Source organism: Indicator indicator, chromosome 20 (assembly GCF_027791375.1).
Source record: "Indicator indicator isolate 239-I01 chromosome 20, UM_Iind_1.1, whole genome shotgun sequence".
NCBI lineage: Eukaryota > Metazoa > Chordata > Aves > Piciformes > Indicatoridae > Indicator > Indicator indicator.
Window position 1 is genome coordinate 13,346,161 of NC_072029.1, and position 26,945 is coordinate 13,373,105.

The 26,945-nt window shown below is 43.2% G+C and overlaps 1 protein-coding gene across 1 annotated transcript; it reads right to left on the reverse strand.

Moving 5' to 3' along the window:
• Nucleotides 1-7,664: 7,664 nt before the first annotated feature.
• Nucleotides 7,665-24,045, reverse strand: MAP3K8 (mitogen-activated protein kinase kinase kinase 8). Its single transcript, XM_054390193.1, has 8 exons — nt 24,011-24,045; nt 22,776-23,136; nt 19,254-19,418; nt 16,927-17,188; nt 14,319-14,425; nt 10,173-10,325; nt 9,330-9,576; nt 7,665-7,798 (listed from the first exon to the last, which is right to left on the reverse strand). The coding sequence occupies exons 1-8, from the start codon at nt 24,043-24,045 to the stop codon at nt 7,665-7,667; spliced, it is 1,464 nt and encodes a 487-aa protein (XP_054246168.1).
• Nucleotides 24,046-26,945: the final 2,900 nt, after the last annotated feature.

Consider the following 26,945-nt stretch of genomic DNA (forward strand, 5'->3'; position numbering starts at 1 on the left):
GAGGAGCGCCCAGCAGGGAGTGTAACAAAGATGAGTCACCCTCAACAGGACGATATTTAATAGCTGGGCATGTTTCTCTGGTGTCTAACCTCTGCCTCATTTCTTAATCTTTCAGGGAGAGAGGTCATGCTGCCTGAGACAACATTTGCAAATACACCACCAACAATATCATTTTGAAGAAGGGGATCTGTCTTCATGGCTTCTGGTACTAACTGCTCCTGAGAGAAGCTTGACTCTGCCATGATGCCTTTTCACGTAGCAGTGCCATCCAGTTCACTTAAACCACTTTTTTATTATTACAAAGCTACAATGAGATACTGTAGCCACTGCCATTGCAAAACCTAGAACAGTATCTACTGAAATATGAAGGCTGGGCATGCAAAACATTAAAGTCTAAGAGAAGGTAAATTCCAGCTGACAACATCTGGAGTTAGCTGAAGTTTGCAAGGAGCACCACATTTCTTTGCCCAGGCACATGAGGGATGAGAGGTCTCTATTGCTGTCCATCTTCAGCAGGCCTTCCTGCTGTGCTGTTTTCATCTCCCATGTGTCCTAATACATGGTCTGGTGGTGCGGACAAAAAGTGGTTATTTTCCAAGACCTGCTTATGGAAGGGGTTTCTGGGTGGCCCCTCCTGTCCTTTGGTGTGCCAGAACAGGAGGTGTGCAGGAGACACTTGCTGATGGAAGGGGTTTCTGGGTGGCCCTTCCTGTCCTTTGGTGTGCCAGAAGAGGAGGTGTGCAGGGACACTTGCTGATGGGCACGCGTGCTAATTGCAGCTGCAGGAGTCTGAATGTTCAACACTGCCCAAGCATCCATCTGAGAAATTAGCACTGGAAGTCACCCCCCTTAATCATGAAAGAATGCTTCTAGCCCTGTTTACAAATTTCATGGGGTGCAGAAGGAAATACCACGCCTCTCTTTAAGATATACACTCTCAGAGACACACCTTGAGGCCTCCTCCTTCCAGATAATGTCTGACTTCTTATCAAATCTGCACTTATTCATGAGCTCTACAGGGAAGTCTAAGAGAAGATACCAGAGTTAGTTCTGCAGTCTTGCTGCAAGGCTGCAAAATATAGCCTATGTGAGGTAGCAATTGCACAAAACGGTGCAGAAAGGGAGCCAGACCTTCCTGAGCATTTTTAACTTTATTGATGTCATTTTCCTTCCCTGCTATGTTGCTCTTTTGCCAGGATGAGTTATTGTTGTGTTGCAGCCAAAGATGTTGTCCTATTTCTTGGGAAGAGCCAACTTAAATTCAAAGGGTACTTCTTCCTTGCTTGAAAAGCTCTTTCCTTATGCAGAAAATGGTTCAGTTTTCCCTGGAAATAACCCAGTGTGTACACAAAAATGGCATTTGGCTAATAGTCTGAGCCAGTGAGACCTGGTGTTCTGTTCTTTCACAACCACCTTCACTCAAGCCCACATGGATGCTGCATACGTGCCCCTCCACAGCAGGGCTGCAGGGCAAGCAGGAAGCCAGTGAGACCAGACATCAACACAGGCTTTTCAGACCATTTTTCAAACACATCCTTAAGTGGGAGCCTTTGCTGGGACCTGTGGTGCCCTGGTGTTGTCATGTCTTGATGTCAGAAAGTGCAGCCATGATCCTCAGAGTGCCCAGCCCCACTGCCCTAGCAAGACCTCACCTGGGAGATGTTCCCAGGGGTCCAGGGCCACGAGCACCTGGAGATGGGAGCACTGTTGTCATTACTGGGGTGTGGCTAAACTCCTGCTCTGCCCAGGGCAGCAGTTGGGCCCCATCATCTGCAGGCACCATGGTGGAAGCTCAGTGGACAAAGGAGCCAAAGATCTCTAAGTAGCTCCACCCTTGCCACTAGTGACAGTCAGGTCACCTCCAAGTGGCTAGTGACCCAATGCAGAGGCACAGACATGGTGTCAGCTGCCCCCAACATCCCCTGTGGCTGTGCCAGAGAGCTACCAGGCTGGCTGGCTCTGTGGGATGTGCTGTGCAGGCTCATGGGGATCAGACAGCACTGCAGAGGGAGAGTGAACACAGTGGGATGGGAAGGAAGTTGGCACAGGTGATAGGGACACCAGTTTTGGCCTTGAAATTATTTAATCAGGCACAAAAGTAAGGCACAACACAGCTGGAGGTGATCTTTATACCAGCAGTGGATAAAGGCTCCTGAATCAGCATCCATAGTGAGATACAGGCACAGGATTTGTCCAGGGTCAGCTCTGACATAAGCTTCTGTGTACCAGGATCACCTGCAGCAGCTCCTGCCCACTTGCAGTTTAGACAGGCAAGTGGGGAGCTGACAAAGGGAAAGAGCCTACACCGGGATTTCACACCATGGTTTTGAAAACTTCCTCTTTGGCAAACTGTGTTGGTTTTTTTCTGTTTTGGGTTTGGGTTTTGTTTTTTTTTTTTTTTTGGTTGGTTGGTTGGCTTTTTTTTTGTTTGTTTGTTTTGGTGGGACAGGGAATAAAAAAGGTTTACCTTCGTTTACTGTAAGAGTTACAGGAGAAGGCAACCCTTGGCACCAGCAGCAGTAGCTTTGCCCAGCTCCTAGCTCACTTGCTAGCTCCCTGGCACTTCAACTCCAGAGGTCTAATGGACACCTTCCTGATTCCCCCTCCTCTGAGGCTTCATATGTGCACCTTGCCAAGTCACAGGATCATAGAATCATTTTGGTTGAAAAAGATCTTTAATATCATCAAGTCCAACCATTGTCTAAGTCCACCAAATCTGGTGCTAAGTCATGTCCCTCAGCACCACATTTCTGTGTCCTGTGTCTGCCTCTTTTCCATTCCTTGCCCATCTTCGTGCTTCAGCACATGACTTGCTATCAGCACCAGGAGGGATTTTAAACTTCTCAAACACCACCATGTGTTTGACGTTTTCATACTGGCCAAACTATGCTTACTGTCACAGTCTGCCAAGGGGCCATTGTTCCTCTGTTCATGGATGCTATAGCTACATCCTTCCTCTGAAACTGGCTCCTACTGGTTCACACATGAAACCAGATTTATGGCTGAGCTTGATGCTGCTATTGCATGCAGCTTTGACAAGGATCAGCTATGCACAGCCATTTTCTCTTGCACACCTCACTCTGGAGCATCCCTGGCTCTCCTCCCTCTGGACACGCTCAGACTGATCCCACGGCCGTGTCATCCCGCTACTCAGACGGCACATGGTGCTGTCTCGTGTGGGAGGTGTGGGACACAGGTGAGCAAAGGCTCAGGCTGTCAGGGCAGCTTACCTCCTCCCCACTGAGTCATCATGCCCCAGTATCAGTCGGCAGGGCTACTTCTGGTGGCCAGCCAGAACCAGCACGAGTGTGCCCATGGCACTGCAATGAGCCACTCCCAAGGTCCAGACAGATTTTCGTGGGTGTTGCTGAGTTTGGCCAGCACGCACTGTTTGTATAGGATTTGTTTGTAAAAGGACTTGGCTCAAATGACTAGCTTTGGACAGGGGACAGTTTTAGAAGAGGACCTTGTTGGGCCTTTCCTGAAAGAAAGAGGATGCTTAGGCTCCAAATTGTGCTCCCTTCCTGAGAATTGGCAAAGTCCTTCCTCCTTGGGCATGGGATGTAAAGCAAAATGTAGGAAGCAAAGTCTTTGCCCATGGTGCTTGGGTCTGCCTTGGAAGCAGGTAGTAAATTTCCAGCCATACAAACCCTCCCAGATTTGGCCACACATGGCACCATGCAGGTCCCAACACCCCAGCCTTTCCCAGCTGACCTGTTTGGCCTCCCCAGATGCTGCAGGGGTCACTCCTCTGGTGTCTCTTCCCCAGCTGCTTCTTCCCTGACTACTTAGCCAGAAGAGCAACACATTTTTTTTCTCCAATGTCCCAACAAAGGAACAGGTGCTTGGCCAAGGGCTCCCTCCCTCCTCCTCCCTCTCCACCCCATAGAGGGAAGGTCTGGCTTTGTACTTCTAGTGCAGTTGAACTCCCATTTGGATTAACAGGGAAGCTCTTTTAACCCCCAGGCAGGAAAACCCTTATTTCTACATCTTCCAATTGCTCCTCCCAGTCTCTTCTATCCACTGACTGATTTTAGGAGTTGAGAAATCTGAATTTAGGAGTTGAGAAATCTGCAGAAACCAGGCAGAAAGCAAAACCTTTCTTGCAGGAGGCATGTGAGACAGGAGGGGAGAGCAGGGGCTGCAAAGAAGCAGCTGCTACAAGAAAATGAGGAAAAAAAAGGACTTTGACTTCTCTCACACCCCCAACACATCCCCCCCACCCCCGTGTTGTTTCAAAGGCATGACCAAACCCAAATCTTCTTTCACAAACAGAGTAAGGATCTGAGCACATCTTCACACAATATCCAAACCCATTGTAGGCCATTCACACCAAGAAGCCCTGCAGAGGAGCATAGTGGTAGGCTTGCTCTAGGGCTGCAGGCTGAGAGAAAAGGCACCTGTGGCTCCCTAATTTCACTACTTACTGCGAGCTGTGGGTTTCCCCATGCACTTGCACTTTCCTTTGTAGTTAGCATGAGCCTCACTATTCCCCCAAGAGAAAATGAAACTATGCATTAGAAATCAACACAGAGGCAAACCCTTTGCAAAATCCCACAGCTCAGAGCAGACCAGACATCCTGCTGGGAGGGGACAGGATTTTCTCACCATCCTTTTTCATTCTCCCCCTCATCTCCAGCCTCCATTGCTCCAAGTACACAGCTGCTCAGGCAACCAGATCAGAGAAATAATCTTCCCCCTCCCAGGTTAATTCTAACCCAGTTCATTTCCCTGACCTCATTCTCCAAGCAGTGGCACCAACAAGTGAACCTACACGATCAGTGTCTGTGGGATACACTTGAGGGATGGGGTAAGCTTGGGTTACCCCAAGTGCATCTTACGATGTACTGCTCCCAAGAGAAATCTCGCTTAGTTGCAGCCTGAGGCTCATGTGAAAAAGTCCTCAGCTATTAGAAAGCTCACAGAAGCAGGAGCAATGCTTGGTGTTTGGTTTACCTGAACAGCTATGTGTTGATTGTGTACCACTCCTCTGAAGGGATACTGCTCCTCAAACCTCAGACTGTTTAGACCTGTGGATATGCCTATAAAGAACTCCCGATTCACTTACCCAAACCTTGTCACCTATGTCTGGCAATACATAAACTGCAATTACTTTGGATAACCTGCTCACTTATTACTAGAAGATATAGAACAGCTATACACTCAGAATGAACTAATAGTGAGCCTGTCCCCATCTGCAGTTTTCCATGCTAAATCATTTAACCAGGTGGGGGAGAGGGAGAATAGCATTAAAGAAAAAAATAAAAGCAAAAACCTCAACATAACGTTTTTTTCAAGCAATGGTAAAAGCCCCCTAGCAGGCTGTAATTCCGTTGAAATATTTAGGCACTTGATTACTATTTGCACAATTTCTAGAAACTATTTGGTGGGGATGGCAACTTCAATTTTATAGAAGGGAAACTGGAGAAGATATTTTAAATTCACTTCCAGCTACCTGAAAAGCTGCTTCCTACTAATTCTATGAACCTCATTAAAGATCAAGAGCCATCAGCAGAAGATCTGAAAATTGACCTGGGCCTGTTCAGTCTTGAGAAGACTGAGAAGGGATCTTATCAATGTCTATAAATATCTGAGGAGTGGGTGTCAAGATGAAGGTGTCGGGCTCCTTCCAGCGGTGCCCAGAGTTAGGACAAGGACCAACAGGTACAAGCTGGAACACAGGAAGTTTCACCTCAGCACAAGGAGATATTCATGGTGAGTGTGGCAGAGCACCGGAACAGGCTGTTCAGAGAAATTCTGGAATCTCCTTCTCTGGAGACTTTCAAAACCCACCTGGATGTGTTCCTGTGTGACCTGCTCTAGGTGATCCTGCTTTGGCAGGGGGCTTGGACTCAATGATCTCTGGAGGTTCCTTCCAACCCCCAGCATTCTGTGATTCTGTGAACCTAGATCTCTCAAGGCAAAGGTGAATGTTCAAACCTTTAGGTTATGGGTTTTTTTTTTTTTTAAGTCACATACACTGGAAGTCTGATCCCTGAATATCCTGATCACTACAGCCAGTGTAAATATGAAGGGGGCTCCCCAGCACAGTTCTCCTCAAAGCAGCTAGTCATCTAGAGATTTTGCACAAAGTACTGCTGCAGGTAGATTATTCCCAGCAGGATTTTTGGCAGCAATTAGGATCAGGACTGAAGAACTGCATATTGCCCTTTGCAACGTTCAGGCAGTCTAGAAGGAGTACTGGGGTCTGAGAATGGGACTTTTTCAGAAAAGATTCATTGTCTGTTAGTATAAGAGTCCAAAATCTGTCAGTGACAACCTCCACCCAGCTCCCCAGTCAGTGGAACGCTGTGTGTAGCGTACCTGGGCCATGGTAGGGAAGGTTGCCCCAAATACAGTCACAGCCTCCTGGTGTTTTCAAAGATAAAAGAACAGAGTGACCACATTTCAAGGCACTGAGCTGGATTTATTCATTTGACCGTATCGGTATCAAACTAGAAATCATCTGTTAGATAGGAGCAGCATTAAATAACAGACATATGAAAAAAGAGACTGTGCTTCTCCAAAGGGTTCAGTGTCCAACATACACAGTATGCCACTTAAACACAAATGCTTATAAAGAGGTCATCCTAAGCATCCAAGAAGAGTTTTATAAAAGTTTACGTTCTCATCCCATGGGATGTACAGAACTATGCAGTTCACATAGTTTTACTATCATCCAAAACATCATGTTTCAAATATGTGAGGCACAGCAAGAACAATGTAATTCCATTTCCATAGGAACATGAACGCAGCCTGTCACTACTGACACGCTTTCCAAACCACAGCACTCACAGCAATTATACACCTGTACACTTTGAAAGGATTAAAAAGCAAGAGGCTGGAGCCTGCCCACTATTGCCAGCAGGGAATAACATTTGATCTATCCTTGAGAACTACCTAAGATATTCTTGCAGTATCTCTAATGTAGGAAGCAGGTGGAGTCAGGGCCAGCTTGCTGTGCCGTTCCCAGACCAAACTGACAGAGCCAGGAAAAGATTCCCTCCACCCACAGAGAAGTGGGACAGTGCCCTGCTTCCACAGCCCAGGGAAGATGCAAAGTAAACCACATCTGTGACCAAGTGATGCTTTGTCTCCAGAGACAGCTGATAAAAATTAACTCAGCTTAAGGGGGGGGCGGGGGGGCCCTGATTTCCATTAAGATTGACCAGAGGCTGGCCAAGTCTCAAAGACAGAACAACACTGAACCAGTCTTTGACTGGTTAAATGGTTAAATCAAGGACTTTTTTTTTTTTCTTTTAGAAGGTTTTCTCTAAGGACAGTTCAGAGATGGAATCTTACAGCCCACATGCTGAATTATAGATTTTTTTTTTCATGGCAGTATTTGCAAGCATATATTACAAGTTTTACAAAAGTGCAAGGCCCAGCATGGGAAGATATCCTGGATTGAGACATTCCCAACAGTGTTCTTTTTGCCATCTTCTTGTTGGTCAACCAGCAGATGCACAAATAATGGTTGTTTAGGATCAGCTTATCAGAGCCCTTAAGGGTTTAGCTTAATCATCTGTGCAATTAAACACTATTCACATTTGACAGCCCACAATGGCAAAATTTTTACGTACAAATTTGAAAATCAAGTCTCAAAATAAAGTTTTAAGAGGTAGAGGTCCATTGCTAACCTGCTGACATAAAATGCTACTCAGTCAGTCGTATTCTAAGGCCGGTGGTCCCCTAACAATATTGAAGTAACCAGCTAGAGCTCCAAGATCTATGTAGAGGGATCTTTGTCTCTTTAGCAGGTCTGACTCTTCCATGCTCCCAGTACACAATGAGGAATCTAAAAAGCAGAGAGACAAAGCACATCATTATTGCACAAGTAGCTACATTTGTTCCATGGCTGTAGACATTACTGGAATTATTAGCCTATTATTTGCTTTTATTTACCTGTGGTCTAGAAAGCTTCATTTTTAAGGACACTATAACATAAACCTCACATAAAATAGAGATAGCAAATCAACCTTCAGTGATGGGGCAAAGAAAGGTAAGCAGTTTGCTGCTGGAAACATCCAAATGTGTTCAACTATTTCCATCAGCTGGGACAGCTAGGCAGAGCTTCCACATCCTCTGAGCCACATTGCTAAAAGGAAAGTTTGATACATGAAAAAAACCAACCTGCCAGCTTTCTGCCAGCTAAGAATTCCCCTTCATTACAGGGGAATTTTCATCTAAACAGATTACATCCTCTTTGTGTCACTTGATGTGACAGCACAGAACAAACACAGGACCATCGGTCTCAGACTTTTTTTTTTTTCCTTTTAAATTGTTATCTGAAGAACCCAGACCTGGTTTGCAGTGGCAGAACTTTCCTGAATGCTTGTAGAATGAGTACCCTGGAATCTCAAGCACCTAAACTAAAGTTCCCCCTTTTTTTTTTTCCCCCCCACTTAATTTTCAGTATTTTTCAATTTCAAAAGAATTGATTCAGATGGCCTGAGCCAGTCAAAGGATTATGCACCCACAAGGCAAAACACAGAAGCAGAATTAAAACATTCTGAAGCCTGCTAGCAGGTTGCTGGCACCAAATCTCCCTTGGGCTTGATATTATCTGAGGACACATTGAGTTTCCTAGCTGGTTTGTGTATTACCCTTCATAAAGCACTTAGTAATGCACAAGGGGAACTGCGTTCTGTCCTAGTTACTTTCGTTTTTAAAACAAAAGGTTTGTACTGCTAACGCTCAGCCACACCACAGTTTTGAGTGTCACAGAATCACAGAATGTTAGGGTTGGAAGGTAACTTCCATAAATTATTGAGCCCAACCTCCCCTGTCAAAGCAGGATCACCTAGGGCAGGTCACATAGAAATGTATCCAGATGGGTCTCAAGTCTCTAGAGAAGGAGACTCTGCAACCTCTCTGGACAGCCTGCTCCAGGGCTCTGTCACACTTACAGTAAAGAAGTTTTTCCTCTGTCACACTACAGTAAAGAAGTTTGAGGTGGAACTTCCTGTGTTCCAGTTTGTGTCTGCTGCCCCTTGTACTATCATAGGACACCATTTGAAAAGAAACTGTCACCTTCTTCTTGACACCCACTCTTTAGCTTCACAAGGTGCCCTGAATGACAGCCAGAGGTTTTTCAAGAGCCAGCCCTTCTGGAGCAGCAGAATTCAGGCAGAGTTCTTCCCTTGTTGAAGTCAACAGGCGTTTCACATAACTCTTAATGAGCTCTGGCTCTGATCTCATCTGGTTGGACTGTTTACTGGTCTCTTTCCAGAAGCCTTTTGAGTTTGGTTTGATTCTAAACACTCACTTAAGTTTTGAGACAAAGTAAAATCTACAAAGTGCAAAGTAAGTAAGCCTGATATCACTACCTGCAATGTTTTCTGGCAGCTGCAGCTCCTTCCTTGCCAGCAGTCTCTTCCTCTCAAACAGTGCTGAGTCCAGGCTCTGGCACCGTGGCTGCTCTTCTGGGGGTGGGTGTAAGGCTTCATGTTTCAGTAAATCTGCTGCAGACAGTCTATGATTAGGATTCCTTTCTAGAGCTGCTTCTAGCAGCTCTCTCATGGAAGTGCTGCAGTCTTCAGCAATGTCCTCTAAGGGGGGAGCTTGCTTGTGGATCTGTTGTAATCAAAAGACGACCATTAAAACAGTTATTCCAAAAACAATGGAAGAGGAAGCCACAGATAACCACGAGTGGTCTGGGAATTCCCCACTTACAACTCATCTCCTCCCTGAGATGGGTGAATCAATTAGAACAGAACAGCTGCACAAAATCCACCTTTTAAAAGTCAAGTTTTTATCGTAAGTTTAAAAACTCAAAGCAGCTCCAAGCAGGACTAAAATCTGGTGCAAAGCAAATTCACAGATTTCTATGCCACACTAGAAGAATCAAATTTGCCAGGCTCCAGTTTTCATTTTGCCACTTCTAAGCAAAACAGACAAGCAGGACACAGATGGTTTTGTTTCAAATCAAGTTTTATGCTGTTCTAGCCCTGTTCTTGCAAATTGTAGCACAAATGACAGAGATGACTCCAGTTCAGCCTCTGCCTTCCCCTAAACAATCAAAACCCACTTCCCTCCCCTGAAGCAAAAAGGATGGTATCATCTCTCTGAGAAACACTTTGATAGTTTTTATATGACTGGAGCTTTCCCAAACAAGAGCACAAGAAACCCTTCAACTGAAACTCAGCTACAGCTTTGCTGAGGACACTCACAATATAGAGGTAGGAGGGGTATGCAGAACGAGGGTATCTGTTCACCCAGGGTGGGATGCCAGTTTGCATGTGAATAATAGTAGCTCCCATGCTGTAGATGTCTGCTTTTGTTGTGTGGCCTCTGCAGAGAATAACTTCAGGGCTCATGTAAATCTGTGCAGAATAGTCAAAAAGAGATTAACCAATAGAGGAAAGCAATAAACAAAGAGAAATCATTGCATTTTGAGATTTGGAAAACTCTCTCTGAAGGGATACATCCTAACAGTGTTTAGAGCATAAAGACCAAGCACCATGCAAGGAGTAAGACTTTTTTGCTCTGGCACCTGGACAAACTCATATTCCAGGTTTACCCTCCCTACACATGCCACAGTTCAGTGGCTATGAGACTTAGCTGAGCTTTGGGAGACTGATGTTCAAGCCAAGGCTGTGTAGCAGGAACCTCACCCCTCCAAAGGAAAAGGAGGTGCCTGCATTGCCAGTGGGGCACTGTTGGGACTGCCTCATTCTGCTTGAACAACATGGGCATGTACCAGGCTAACCAGGATGACTGTGAGTGCTCAGACACCCAGCTGGAGCAGGAGTCCACTCCTCAGATCCCTGTAACATCAGATACTTTACAACTCTTCTAGGGAGAACTGACAGATACACACCTTCCTGTCTTCCTTACTCTTCTCCTCTCCCCACCTTACCCAATAACCTTCATGTCAGGACATTATTCCAAGAAATGGAATGGTGAGGAGCCAGCCAGGTCTAAGGCAATGCATAAACAAAAATCCATGTCTCTTAAGTCCTGCTGCATGCCCTTTCCACCAGGTTACTCTCAGAGCAGCTATTAAAGGAGTATCCCTCTTCTATCCTTTTTTTTTTTTTTTTTTTAATCAAAAATGCTAATCTCATCTAAACCAAAATACAGTTTCTATCCAAACATTTCACTGAAACATTTGGATTTGTTAAAAAACTAAAGAAGGATTTAGTGGGAAGCTCCTGACAGCTCCAGGCAGCTCGGGAGCAGAGCCAGAGAAGAACCAGATGGGCAGGATGCAGGAGGCACACCCCAGGACTGGCAGGAGCTGCCTGCACAGCTCAGCCACCACCACCAGCCAAGGGAGGAGGTTTCAACACAACATGGGCACAGCCCACAACACATGAGGTTAGCAAGCCGCCCTATTTGCTTCTAGTTTCTACTCTTCCCTCACCCAATTTCCCTCTAAAGGAGCCAAACAGAACTTTAATTAGTTCAAGTCATCCTGCCACAAAGAATCACATTAAAAGCCATTAACTGACACAAGAGCAGGAAGTTAAGTCATTGCCACATGGTTTGACTGCTTATTACCACAGGCTGAGAAGGGCTGTAGGGCTCAGGCAAATGCCAAGGAATATTTCCCAGTAAATCACAAACCCTATCTGCAGCACAGAGCTTCAGAGCAGAAGCATGTGCAAAGGTTCACCATGTGCAAAGGTTCAGCAAGAGTCTATAGCTGCTGCTGAGTCCTACCCATTGTTTCCTCTGGGCTAAGATACAAAAAAGTGATTAGCAAATACAGTGCAATTTGAGTGAAATCTGTGTATGAGGGGGAAAAAAAAAAAAAAAGCAGCAGCTGCCTTCTTGAGGAGAAAAGGATACTGGAACAAAGAGCCTGTCAACAACTATAGCCCAGCTTTGAAAATGGTCAAGATGTGCCTTGACTGAAGAGTAACAGAAGGCCAAATTGAGACATGCACCAAAGCTGTGATTTTAGACTGGTTTACACTGGCCAAAATTGTCACCAAAGTTGGCAACTCAAGCCCATTTTCACCTTAGCATTCACACTCCTCCCTACTGCTGGGTCATTACTTGGCTGCCCATCAGACCAGAGACAAGATTCCACTAAAAACCAGCCCTTTTCTTCATGCTGTGCTAGTTTTAGTTTAGCACTCCTGCTAATGAATCACACTTCCCACATTCAATAAAACCCTAGTAGACAACTTTTTCCTTCCCTCAAAGAGCTTCACTGAAGCTAACAGAGACAGAGGCATAAGAGCAAGCATAGCAAATGCCTAGAAAAAGTAATTTCCTGCAGAGGAGTTTCATCACAGCTATAGTATACCGTGTTGCATGACTTATCCAGAAAACTCAGGTTTTTCATGCTACACCAACTCAACAAAATCTAATAATCTTTCAGTCATTCTCCCCAGAATTGCAGCTATTAATTTTCATAAACACAAAGAAGATTCACAACACTCAGACTTTCTGTGCTAGAGAAGTGAACAAAAATTCTAACCCCCAAGAAAAGAACATGCATAGGAAAAAGATAACTCCAACTGCCACTTCATGAGTCCCTGCCAATACCAGACATAGGAGATGCCCACAGGCATGATGCTGCATGGCAGTGACAGAGCTCTAACAAGGAGCTGTACAACTACATGCAGAAACAGCACTCATGCACCACATCTTAAGGCTGCATAATAGAGAGTGCAAAATTCAGGAAGACTTCAGAGTTAAAATCTTACTTTGAAAACATGAAACAGACCATTGGTATCAAAGACTACAGAAAGCATTTGTGGGAGATTGGATCAGGCACCCCACAAGGCAGAGAGGAAGATGCCTAGCAGGAAGACTGTGAGCAGAAAAACCTATAGTCTGGCATTCATGATGTTCCTGTAAATCTTTGGTATTTGAAAATCTCCTTTCCCAGTTCTGTCTCTGCAACCTTACTTCTGACCTGTGATGCTGTGGCAGAACAGCTGGTTCCAAGGACTGGATGCTTCTACCCCAAGGCAGCTAAAACCGAGCACCACCATGATTCAGGCTTGTGGGGACTATTCACTTTCTGAAGATATGACTGCAGGTGCTCAACAGTGCAGAGTAATTTTCTTCCTACTAAATGAAGAACTAAGTGTTTTTCACAGTTCAAACCACTATGAACCTGGCCCACCTCCAGCAGCCAGGAGCAGATCATCACCACTCCACAAACCTGGAGATTTCCTGTTTACACACATCTCCATCCTTACAAAATATGCTACCAGAGCTTCCAGCTCATCCCCTTCACTTATTCTTATTAACAACACGCAAAAACCCTCTTAAACAAGTCAAAAACCCCAAACCAGACCAAAATACCCCCCCCCCAACAAAGCACGTACACTCCGTGCCAGGAAGCATGCTGCTTCCAGTACACTAAGAATTTTAAGCTCTTCATTCCTCTGGCTAGAAAGGCAGTCAAAATAAACATTCAAACAATTTCCCAAATATCTTGGGGGGGAAAAAACAAAACAAAACAAAACAAAACCCCAAGCCTGACGTGAAATGCTCTTTTTCAGTTTTGAAAGTAAGTCCTCTAAACACATGCCTGTGCTGTGGAAAACTAGGAAAACAGTAAGTGCCAACATGTCATCTGCAGTATTTCCTGTAAACAACAGAGAGCACGCAAAGATACTTTTGCAGTAGCTATCCAAGATAATTGTTGCTGCTAAAGCTCCAGCCCTGGAAACACCAAGGCATGAGTGTAGCCCAAGTAGTGTGCAGGATCTCTGTGCATGTTCAGAGTCAAAGTCACAGAGAACGTTTAAAAGGTCCCCACCTACATCACCGTAATGCCTAAGCAAGTTTAGCAGATAACCATCAACTGTGCCTTACATAACACCCAAGGACAGAAGGGTTACTGTGGATGGGGAACAGAGCTTAGAAATGCTAAGGGATGAAACCCAGAGGTCTGTAATATCTGCAGTCTCAAAGGAGTCAAACTACTGTGCTGAGCAGGTCATCATGGTCCATAGCAGGTGTTTAAGAGGAAATCTTTGCTAGAGCAGAGAACGAATTCCTGTTTGAAGTATCTCTGACCAGCAACTGATTCACTGCAAACTCTCCTCAGAGCACAGATCCTTTGTTCTATTTCAGTGAACCCTGATTTCTCTTTAACTTCAGATTTAATCACTGCTAACAAACACGACTGTAGAGATGATAACAGCCTTCAAAGTCTAACACCTAATTCTCCACTCAGAAAATTGAAAGTAAAAATATAATTGAGATTATATTAATGTTGACTTGTAACTTTTTCATTATAAAACCCTTTTGCCCAAGCCTCTACCCTCAAGCTCCAAACTTGAGTCTAAACATCACAATCACGGGAGTAACACAACACAAGGAATTTTGCCCCTCCAGTTTCTTACCTCTGTTCCTCTAAGGTCTTTGGGATAGTAAATGTCTTCAGTCATTTGAACACTTAGGCCAAAATCTACCAAAACAGCCTTAGTTGACATAAAGACAATATTGCTTGCTAAAAGAAAAACAAAAGAAAAAGAAAAAGAAAATACAACATTTCAGTTGTAAAATATGAGCATTCATTTTACAACACATTTATTTTGATTTGGATGTTAGCCTGAGAAAGGAGATAGCACAATCAGTCTCATGGTGCATCTTCTAGCCAAAACAGGTCAGTTAGTGACTGGGTCCAATTTTAAATCATATTTTAAAATTCAAACTTTTCAGGTTTATGTAAAAGAAGAATCAACAATTGGTCACTTTCCTAGCTTCACAAAAGAAGCAAAAAAGAGAGAGAAAATGGCTCAGGACAGGGGAGGAAGGTAGAAGACTGGTAGGCACCTCAGCAAGGCTTGCTTTGAAGATGCTTAATGATCTGCAAGGTGGAGAGTATGCTGTGCATAGCTATGAACAACATAACTGTTGGTCACCAAGAGGCTTCTCTACACTATTGACTTAAATGAAGAAAGAAGTAGAGAGCAACCAAGGTGCCTCAATAGCAGTCACACCAGTCTCCTCCATCAGTCAGCCAGAGTGGCTCAGTGCGATGCCTATGGCTGCAAAAGTAATGAAAGAGACTTCCAAACTCCCACTGAATTGCAGCATTATCTAGGAGCTTAATTCACTTTCTTTCAAAAAACCTCTGCCTAAGGTAGTACTTTGTACTCAGAGGCTTTCTTTGCAGTTGTACTTATGATCAAATATTTATGGTGGTAGCGCTCTCTGTAAACCTTGAAAAATTCTAGTTTGCTGTTTCAAAGGTCTGGACAAATGAAGTCTTCAAGTTACAGAACAAAAACACATTTTCTCCCAGTGGAAACTGTGGGTCATTTTCCATCTTGAAAGTGTCCCCTGTGACCAGCCAGTGGGAAGATGCAAGCTTGATTTTAGCAGTAGCAGTTCCTGAAGCAACCTTTCACACCCCCACCTCCTTGCCAGAGCTACAAAACTACACATATAAATGTGTGATGTTAGGGATACCTTTGAAGACATGGATTTTAAACACTACATAAAGGATGTTGCAGGGGGCCACAGTGCCACAGCGCAGCACACCCTGCTGCCTGTTTGGGACTGCACCCAGCTCCAGCTGATTTTGGACTGCAGTTCCCCTCACCAAATAGCCTTGCTTTCCACAACCAAGGGTTACAATGAGTGGCAACACTGAACAGCCCCCTCCCCTTCCTGGCTCAGGGCAGTCTTTCTCTCAGTAAAACCCTATCTCCTCCTGCATCCGCAGGACAGAGACTGAACATCAGTGGATGCAGTGAGGGAGAAATCAGAGATGTTTGGGAAAAAGCCATTTCTATTGGTTCTGCCTGGTGATGGAAAATGCCCACCTTACTCCCCCGAGCAGAGACCACTTTGCTAGGCAGTAGGCATGCTGCCATTAAAGGGCTGGACTACCCAGATCACCCCCTCAAACCAAACAGCTCCCTGTAGGCTGGAATGTGGCCAGGGTTTACACCCAAGCATCTCCAAGACTGGTGCCCATCAGCCCCAGGTGGTCCCCACTTGGCTCCTACCCTGCATCCAGTAGTGCAGAAAAAGGGTGGAAAAGGCAAAACAAACTCACATCCACCACATTCGCAATGGACTGGTTCTTCTGTCTGCTATCTAGATGAAGTGGGTTGGTTTGGTTTTTAAACCTTTCAATTAATGTCATTGTTATTGCTAATTACAATAAACCCAGAGGAAAGCCTCTTACTAGGTGTGAGAAAGCACAGCTCAGGGCAAAACTAAGCAGTTTTAGAGTTGCCAGAATCTCAAAAGTGTAGATCTAAAAGTACTGACACACATTAACTTAAAAAAATGCAAGAAAATTTAGCAAAATGTTACCACCTTCAGTAAACTATTTATTGTAACACTTAATTTTGAATATTTCTACTTTAAACACTTAGGTTTAGTAAAGACTAACCTACAGAAGAGATATGTCTGCAATCAGAAGCACGGATACTAGAAAGACAGAATTTTTCTGGCTGTTAGGGGAGGTGGTGCTGGGAGAAATAGTATTTAATATTAAAGTAAATATAATGCATTAGAATTTAATATTAAATGGCTTTAAAATGTATGTATTGAATTTAGGGTCAGCTTTGATTATTTATACATGTCAATACCCAGAGCCTTTAAAAAGCAAATATAGGCTAAAATTTAGAGTCATTGTTAAAAGAAAAAACAATACAAGATATGTGTTTCGTTTCAAGTTGAGGAATAGCCATACAGGAACATAAAACCTAAAAGAAGGTGCAAGTGCAAGGTGGGCATGGAAGCACTCAGGATGAATTTACATGGAAAGAGGGAAACTCTGGCTTAACATAGACTGATAATATCACTCATTTTCTTCAAGTTTCTACTTCAAATTGAGTTGCTCAAGAAAGACAAAGGAGCTATGACCTTGTTGTCATTTGTTATGCATTATGCTTCCTTTCTTCCCAGAGATGAGAGTCCACGTGCCCCAGGTCAGCCTCAGACCCAGCCCAGCCTAGACCAGAAAGCACACCAAGAACCACATACACATACGTTTGATATCGTGGTGGATAATCCTCTTGGAGTGAAGAAAGTCAAGTCCTTTCAGAACGTGCTTTGTCACCCAAATGATCTCAAATTCCCTCATAGGACCGCAACTCTCCAGCTTCTCCATGACAGATCCTCCCTCTCCAGCTTCCATAAAGAGATGGATTGTCTCATCCCATAAAATAGCACCATATAATTCAGCAATGTTTTCGTGACGGAAACATGCCTGTATTTCAACATCTGAAGGTTTGAACTGTTCCACTGGGACCTAGGGCATTGAAACAAAACCACAGAAAAGCAGCTTAGAAAACAAGTAATCCATACTAACACTAATTATCCTACAGATTAAAATGGAAGAAGGAAGCAAAGTTCTCCTAGCCATGTGTTAAAACACAAGAGCTTTATTTCGATCCTGTGATCCACTTGTTAAAGCATAGGGTTTTATGTCAATCCTATGACTTGTTCTTCTTTTCCAGTTGAGATATATCCTGTTTAAAGTTGAGAGAGTTTTTGGAATCATGCCCAAATAAAAAGCGTAATCTTCCAAAACAAGCAATGTAGTAACAGCTATTCCCGTCAAAATCTGCTGGTTACGCAAAAGCTCTGTGCAAACTTCCTGGTGAAGGAGATAAAAATCCTGCTGCTTTTTCCATTAGCTTTGTGCAGTCTCATCTGCTCTGCCAGAGCCATACACCTGTCTGACACGTGGATCAGTGCTTGCAGTACTCAGCAGAGTGCAGACAAACCATGCTAAGGACCAGCACTAACCTCAAGTCAGTCCTTATCAGTGCTTGTTCATGGCTTAGAAGAAACAAAACCTGCTTTAAAGGCAGCATCTGGCAGCACTGTATTTCTTTAAAAAGTACTGACAGTAGGTTGCTAAGACAATAAAATCAATGTTTGCTCATGCATGGAAAGGCTACTATCACTCTTTCTATTCAGCTTCCCTCAGCAGACTTAGAATCATAGAATTGTTTCAGTTAGAAAAGACCTTTAGGATCCCTGAGTCCAGACAATGTGAGTGTGAGTATTTTTTTATTGCAATGAGAAACTGTCTGCATTTTCAGAAACATTAGGATGCTTTAATTCTACAGTGGGTTATGCAGGAGCAGCAAACTAAACGTGTCTTCATGTAGATACACTGACTGCAAGGGGTACAATTGCCACATACAACTGCCTTCCCAGCTCTCACTCACAGGGGCAATACAGGTACTTATTCAAAAGTCAGGGGATGTAAAGCAATTTCCCAGCTCTACTTTTACTGATGCTAAATATTTACTGCCTAATTCAGAGCAGTAAGTTGGAAGAAAATGTTGGTTTGCATAAAAACAGGGGACTGCTTGTGCTTAAGGACAACCTTAAGCTCAGTCAGTGCCCAAAACACAATGAGAGTTGCAGGTAAAATGAGCTCCCAGGAAGGTTATTGGCACTGAATTAAATAAAACTTATCTACCCCAGTTAAAGGACAAGATCCTAAAACCGTCTGCAGCAACATGGTTTTGCTATCATCTCCAGGAGAAACGTGATCTCATGCTGATATTTTACTACCATGAGTACAGCAGGACAAGAAATTCTTCAGCCCCCACAGCACAGCAGGCCTGCCCATGTGGCAGTTACATATATTTCCAGATATTTTCAAAATGCAGACACTTTTGCAGTCTGAGAGCCAAAAAATTAAAACAATTAACAGTTAGAGACCTGCATTTTTCCTGCCTTGTGTAGGCCAACAAAACCAAGATGATCATCAGCCTAATGGTTGAATGTGATTCACAGATTCACAGATTGCATTGGGTTGGAAGGGACCCTCAAAGGTCATCTTGCCCAAACCCCCTCCAGTCAGCAGGGACGCCTCCAACTCGATCAGGCTGCCCAGGGCTACACTGAGCCTGATCTTGAACATCTTCAGGAATGGGGCCTCAACTACAACCCTGGGCAGCCTGTTCCAGTATTTCACCACTCTCATTGTAAAGAGAACTTCTTATGTCCAACCTAAATCTGCCCTGCTTCAGTTTCAAACCATTGCCCCTTGTCCTATCACTACAATCCCTTCCAAACAGTCCTTCCTCAACCTTCCCGTAGGTCCCCATCAGATATTGAAATGCAGCTCTAAGGTCTCCCTAGAGCCTTCTGTTCTCCAGGCTGAACGGACCCCAATTCCTTCAGCCTGTCTTCATAGGAGAGATGCTCCAGCCCTCTGATCATCTCTGTGGCCCTCTTCTGGACCTGCTCCAGCAGGTCCTGGCTCTCTTGTGATGCAGGCATATATGAAAATATACTGTACATACAATGTTGTACAATGTTTGCTCAGAGATAAAGCTCCTGAACTAACATACCAGTTTGCATGCCATTCGTTTCTTGGTTTCTCTATCTTGGGCCAAATAGACTTTCCCAAAAGCTCCCCGAGGAATAAAATCAGAGCCAATGTTCCTGTAAGTCAGCTTCCAAGGAAACAGCAGCACATCTGAGTCAATTTGATAGCGTCCATTCTTGGGTGTGATCTGCCGAGTTATTAAAAAAAAAATAGGACTTAAATTAAAAAAAAAGATCACAATGAAAATCAATTCAAGCCTAATTAATTTTATACATGTAGTGGAAAAAAAAAAGTATCACTTATGTGTGTGCATGATGCATGCGATCTATTCGACAGTCTTTATTTAGAAACACCAAATGGGAACAGCATGTGAGGTGTGGCACTCATTCACAGTCCAGGCATCCACGTTTCTCTCCAGTGACTAACTTACAAAGTGTAAGTTGCAATTAATTGTCTTGAAACAACAACAACAGCAGCTGGGTTAATGAAATTGCCTGCCTCTTGTTATTAGATTTACCTGCACATGTTTGTCCTTCCTGTAATCTGCTAACTTGTTATGCCACATACCTGTTACTCACAGGCTATCTTACACCACGTGAGCAAGAGTTTCAGTGTTTCCTAATATCACATGTACTGCTAGAGGAACACAGCTACATTTTTCATCTTGTAGGAGAGTGTTTGCTGCCTAGTAAAAGGCAGAAGAAGCCTGCCACAATTTTACCACCAATCTTCTTCTAGTTTTAAACTGTACTTAAAAAACCCAACCAAACAAAACCAAACCAAACCAAACAACCAAAAAAACCCCAAAACAACAGAGTGGGAGTCACAGTCTGCTTTAGGTGGGTAAAGCTGGGAGTTTTGGTTCTCTGTACAGTCAACAAGGCCAGGAAGGTTCCCCCAGGAAGAGATTCAGAGCATCTAAGTCAGTATCTTGTTCTAAATCTTCCTCAGAAATAGCTCCCTCCCTCTACACATGATAGAGAGAGGACAAACTCCTAACTATAGTCATGTGAGTACTTCTTGAGATGTGATGCTCTTTCTTCAGTCTCTTGTCTCAGCTAAGGAATTACTAATGTTTCTAAGTAATTAGAACATGCTCCTAGTTAATTCAGGGATAGACAGTGTTGTCATATCTAGAATATCATTAACCTGTTTACTGCTACTTTACTGAGATTCTTGAAGATATGTAAAAGCAGATCAAGGATATTTATCATGTCATGTCTGTCACATGGCATCACATACTCAGCTCTTCAGCTACTCTTTTTAATAGCACATTTAGGAAGATTACTGAGTTTAGACTTCTTTTTAAGATGTAGTGTACATAGTCTTTCTGTGCTTTAACTATGTTCATGCTTTTCCATTTGGAAAATATCTCCTCAACTGCTAAAACTGTCGTTTGTGACTAGTATCTACATGAAATAAGTTAGTACTTCGAAGTTCTTATTGTTGGGGAGGGTAAGTTTTGAACTGGTGGGGGAAGTGTGTCTCTTAATACAAATATTTTGCTTAGGATAGGCAGAATGAGCTTCCCCTCTACTTATCAGAGCTGTGATGGTTTGAAACTGTCTTTTTAATTTTTTCCTTGCAAAGTTCAAAACAGAGAAAGTGAAAGAATGTAAATAAGTCACTATTGGGTGTAAGAAAGCAAAATAACGATTGTTCTAAACACTTCCATTGGATAGATAGAAATGTTTAAGAACTATTACCCAAAACAAAGTAGGCACTCTGCACATTCTGCGTTCGGCAGTGGGGGCAGTTGCTGGGCTGTCTGGCTGCTGTTTCTTCTTCTCTTCTGGCTGAAGATAACACGTACTGACCTTGGCAGCTAAGTTAACAACTTTCTGCTCTAACTAACTCTGCTTTCTGACCAAGGGGGGTCTGAGGGGGAAGCTCCTGGGAGAGAGAGAGGCCCCTTTGGGAGGGTCCCCTTGGGGGGGAAGCAAAGGGAGATCGGTTGTGCTTTTCTGTTGATTATATATATATTGTAAATGTTGTGAATTTTGTATATTTGTACATATTCATTGCATTTCTCTGCTTGTAAATACAGCCTTCATTTGCTTCCAGACTGGGCTAGCCTGGTTATTGTCGGTGGGGGGGAATTTCAGCTCACACCGACACAAGAGCCAAGGTGCAGACTAGCAATCTGAACATCTTGCCTGCTCACTTCTGCAAATCCACATGGGCTGCACCTATCCTGGAAAGGAACACATAACAAGTGGAATGGATTTGCAGAGCAAGAAAGCAACAGCCACCACACTAAGCATGTTTTCAGGTGACTTTCAGGACTAGTTTCTAGACTGCCCCTGTGAAGCAAATGCTCATTTGTGGGTCTAACACATCCCCCAGTTAGTTCCAGCAGAAAGCAATCCAGCTTGCGTGCTCCAGGATCCCTCATGATGTGAGCCATGGTGCAGTCAGTGGGGTCACCAGGCAATCAGAAGCACTCCTGACCCTACCTGAAATGCTGTAGGTATTTGCAGTGTACCTGCTGAAATGCATGCACAGGTAAATGCCCTGCCTCCAATCCCCAGTTGCTTAATGGGATCACATGCACCTAAATAGTACATGGGTCATACCAATTGTATGCAGCTGTAGAAACAATATGCAAGCAAACCAAGGACCAGTATGTGGAACAGTACCTATCCCAAGTATAGGAAACTTTTAATATTAGTGTCACTTCAGTAATAAAGTCAATTACAGAGTTTAAAAATGCCTGCCTTGCAATGCTGCAATGCTCCCTCCAAATCAGAATAAAGCAACACCCTGTGCTAGTTCACACCTGAGTAACCAGTAAGCCTCAAGCAAGCAGTGCTCACATCCAAAACATACTGTGTGCAAGACATTTAAGACAGATGTAGACAGATGAAGCAGCAATACAAACATATATGAATAAACTTCCACTTCATAATTGATTATTGTCAGAGCAACTGATTTTAAATAGAAGCTCAATGACACTAATACCTACACATGCTTGTAGAACACAAATCACTTTAGGGAAGAAAGAAAAAAAAACTAACATATTTCAAAACAATGCATATATATTTGAATTTAGTGGTGTGTGGTATGACATAACACTGTGATTCTGAAAGTCACAATTGATACTATATGCTAATTCTCATTACATTACTGCTTTCTGTATTTTGTGCAGACAGAGTAAATTCAGTAACCACACAAAATAGATTCTTATTTGGGAGTTTTGCATAATGAACTCTTCTTACTACGTGCACACAAGGCACTGGAAAATTCTTACCTTCTCCCAAACCTGTAATCCACCACAGTTGTGGTTTTTGCTTTTTTAATGCATGTCTAGAGTTTGTACTACATGTTGGGAAATGTTTTCTAATCTCCAGGATTATCAACAGACAACATATAGTGGGTCCTCTCTCCACAGCTGCTTGAGACTGCAGGGGCTAGACTTGATGCCAAGATACCCTCCAGTTCCAGGTTTGCACAGGGAACAACAGCCTGAGTGTAACCCCTGGGACTGGCGGGTGATTTCTATTTAGGTTCTAATAATTTTTAAGTAAAAAGAAAAGAGACATACCACGTTCAGGAGGATTCCTGATTCCTGCTGTCTGCATCCTTTAAACTGTTTTGCAGTGTTAGACACCTGATTTGCAAAAGCAAGCAGATCTTCCACAGTCCCATATTTGACAGAAGACATCAAAGAAACTTCCCTTTCACAAAACAGTAAAGATTCTGCACGTTCTTCATTCTGATTTCCCTCTTCACACATTGTAATTAGGCTGTCTTCATAGACTGCAAGTTCTCCACCTGGATAAAGGTCTTCCATGATGTCTATCACCTCAGACATATTTAAATTAGTTAGCAACAAGTCAATCTCTTCTTTGCTATCACTACCCGTGCTCATATACTCCATCACTGTCCACTTTGCAAAATCACTCCTGAAAAAAAAGAAATAAACAAACTTGAAAACACTTTTCACTTAAATGTTTCAGCAAAGTATGAATGAAGTGTTCAGGGTGATAGACAGCTTATCATTATACAGTTAGATTTAAAACTATTAATTTGCAATATGAAGAAAATCATAATTACCAGACTGAGTGAGAAGGAAATGGAGAAAAATTCTTTGCTAGTAAATAGAAGTTATTAGTGAAGTTTTCCCTTATCATTTGTACTTGGAATTCACTGTGGTAAAGTTTTTAGTTAGAGGAACTGGCACAGTAAGGAAGCACAGTAAGTTTTGCTGGATATGCAAAAACGAAGGAGTACCCTCAGTGAAAATGAAGGAATTAATTATTTGGAAAGGAATGACAAAGAGATATATAAATGTACTCAGTTAGTTTATCCCAAACTTATTTGATGTGTGCAGAAAGAGGAAAAGGTCATGGAGCAAGGTCATTCCACTCGTAATAAGCATCTGTTAGCATAATTGCATAAAGCACAAGTGCATCACCACCTGAGATACATAACCCATCTTTTTTGCAAGTAACTGATCAGAACAAGACTTTTCACCAGTTCCAAAAAAAGTCAGAAATTGAGTTATCATAAAAGCAGTAAGATTTTTAACCAGTTTCCAGCAATTTGTTCTGCCTTCATTAGTCCTAGCAATTACTTAAATATAAATCTTGACTACTTTGCTGAAGCGAACTTTCACTTCAAGAAACTGAGTTCAACACCCCTAAAAGTCCCTTCCCATCCCAAGTTCCTACTTTAAGCCAGAGAGAGTTAAATCTATTCAAGCTAAAAATATGCATGGTCAGTTATTAAAATACTAAGACAAATAGTTTTCAACACATAAATGTCTAGAGCACATACCTTGTATTTATCCTGGTTACATCACTCAAAAACATCAAAAAGGTCTCAATATAATCCTCAAAGTTGTCATGTTTCTTGAACCCGTATTTACTGCTGGTGATAATTTCAGAGTGTTCTGCAGCAGCCTATTAGGAAAGGCAAAACAAATAAAGCCATGGCATACCAGCTCAAGCAGAAGGACTGGTTTATGCTCATATGATCACTTGCTTCATGGAAAGAAAAACTAGTAATCACAAGGCTGAGATAACAGGGGATTTTTCTGCAGAAAAAGATGACAGTTCAAACAAGAATCCAGCTGCTGTATGACCATCCAGATTTCCAAGTAGTAGTGAAAAATAGTTTTTCCATGGTTAGGTCCTGACTTTTATCCCCCCGGCCTTAAGTCTGTTAACAGCAATAAAGAGAAGGATCTCTCCTTTTCATTTAGCAGAACTGAGTAAAGCATGCCCTGTTTAGAAAGCTCTCATTTCCCTTTTTCATAATCGGCTGCAACCATCTAATTCGTGCAAAAGATAACAACCAGAGAAACAGAAAGTTGAAAAAGAAAAGCAGCAAGCACATTTATCTCGAGGACGGGCAGTACTCGGTCCCCCGAGGCCATGAAGCAATGCCGTTCACCCAGGTACAGTTTCTGGTTACAATCATTATCTTTCTTACCCTCCCTGCAAGGACGTGGAAGCTTTGTGGCACATATTTCTCATGGGTCAGAGTATTTACGTCAGCTCTAGCGTTGAAAAAAACCAAGCAAAATGACTCGGCCGACTTGGCAAAGAAACTCAGCCCACGTGCTGCGAGTGTGCAGGGCAGGGCAGGACAGCTCGGCGGAGGCAGCACAGGAAAGGCAAGGAGGGGCGACACGCTCCTTTGCAAACCCCTGAGGTGATGGTGGCACAGCAGCACCGTTTCTCTTCGTCCCCCCAAGATGGACACAGTGATTCTCACCAGCACTGCACAACAGTTCAACCAGCCTCAAGCCAACCTGACAGCACCTCTAGCGTTAGGACAGCTGGGTTGGAAACCTTGTGGTCACCAGCACTGCTCAAGCGGGAAGCACCCAGGATTTGCATCTGAGGTGATGAGACAGGTCAGGTTTTTCTAACCCACACAAGTAACAGAAGATGCTAGAAGTGTCTTCTAACCCCTAGCACCTCACCTTCCTGTTTTATGCCCAAGATAAAGGCTCTCAACAAAGCCTGAAACCTATTTATTGTGAAAGAGATTTTTTCCCCGACAACAGAACTTTTATTCCTTGCCTTTTTTATTTCCAGTGCTGAATTCGTGAAGGTGGGGAGGAAAGAAACAGGGCAGTCATAAAACAAACTGAGAGACTGCATGGGTAAAGTCAGGTAAAGGTAGAAACTATTCCCAAGGGACTTTCTGAAGGAAAACGTGAGCTTCGAGATGCTCTAGTCTTTTGTGGATAGAGATGAGTATACACCACAATTAAACTCACACTGGAAATGTTTTCATGCATAAGGCATCTATCTGCACAGTTCTGAACAAATGCTATTTTCCATAGGTTCAAACTCTGTTCCTCAAAGAGTTCCCAAACTACAGCACAACACTACTAACATCCTAGACAATTTCACTAATACACCCACCCCCACCCCCCAAAAAAAAAAAAAAAAAAAGCTCTGAATAACAAGAAAAAGTGCCTATAGCCTGCCTGTTACTGGACAGTACAATACTGGGCTTTTAGTGCTTGAGAGCAGATGCAGACCCTTCATTTTCTCCCTGTATCTACCAAATTCTGAACGGTAAACATTTACAAAATGAAAGCAGTATCTAGACTACATAAAGCTAATGCTTAAATTATGCAAAAATTTATCATTTTATGTACTATATTATCACCACTAGCCAAAACAAAAAAATGCCTGTTTGTCAACATCAAATCCATCAAATAGTTCTATACAGTTCAGCTACATGAAGAACTGACATCACCAAGCAAGCTTTACTTAAGTTCTCAGTTAAAGAACCGCTTTTACCTACAGTGGAAAGAAGAAAACTAAATGCAAGAACCTAAGTCAGTTGCTAAAGCACCAGACTCTCCAGTTCTGCCATTATTTCAACATCCTCACATGACTAATTTGTAAGCTAAGAGCTGATTTCTCTATCACAAGCAGCTTTTACTTAAGCCCCTTTTTCTGAGAAGCTCGAGAGCATCCTTATAACTGCCATATTAAAATAACAGTAACTAGATAAGAGACGTCTGAGTGCCTGTGGGATTTTGGAGAGGCGTTTGTGTCATGGATCAACAAAGCAAAGAACAAAACAAAGCCTACAATTAAATTTACACATACACCCCCCCAGCAAACTAACCCAAGACTACACAGACTGGCTCAACACAGACATACACTCATAATAAAGATTTCTTGTGCTCTTTTTAGAGAATAATTTTCTGGTTTAAGGGGCAAGTAACTGTCCACCACTGATGGGAAAAAAAAAAAAAAAAAAAAGAAAAAAGCCCTTATTGTTTTTTAAGGAAGGTTATCGACAGGCTTTGAAAAACAGAAGCTCTTAAGGGAAAAAAAAGTAAGTTCTGCTGTTAAGGGACAATTTTCATTTCTATATAATTTCACATTTTCACTTGGGAAAAAGAAAAAAGCCACCAATACAAGACCTCTTGGTGCTGACACTGGAAGAAAGCTCGTCTCCAGCAGGATGGTGCCCAGTGACCCCTTCCTGTCCTGCTGCCCCCGGGAGCAGCACAAGGTGCCGGGATCAGACTTCAACGGTCAGCACGACGCTGTCCAGGGGGCTGAGGGCAGCCAGTAGCCTGTCAGCCGTAACCCACCCTGCAACCCCAACCCATGCTGGAGCCGCCTGAGTGGAGGGCGAGTTCTCATTCCGTCCCGCTCCGTCCCATTCTTCGCTGCCCCCCTCCAAGTTCTCGCTTACCCGCAGGGCTCCGGGACACGCCGCCCGCCAGCAGCCA

What these genes read in the sequence shown, in the direction of transcription:
- MAP3K8 (XM_054390193.1), bottom strand. Translation starts at nt 24,045, where the DNA reads ATGTTTTTGAGTGATGTAACCAGGATAAATACAAG. An exon ending in TATCCACCACGATATCAAAC is followed by an intron (nt 14,426 to 16,926) that starts GTATGTGTATGT and finishes TTTTTCTTTTAG; the next exon opens with CAAGCAATATTGTCTTTATG. An exon ending in AAGACCTTAGAGGAACAGAG is followed by an intron (nt 10,326 to 14,318) that starts GTAAGAAACTGG and finishes TATTCTGCACAG; the next exon opens with ATTTACATGAGCCCTGAAGT.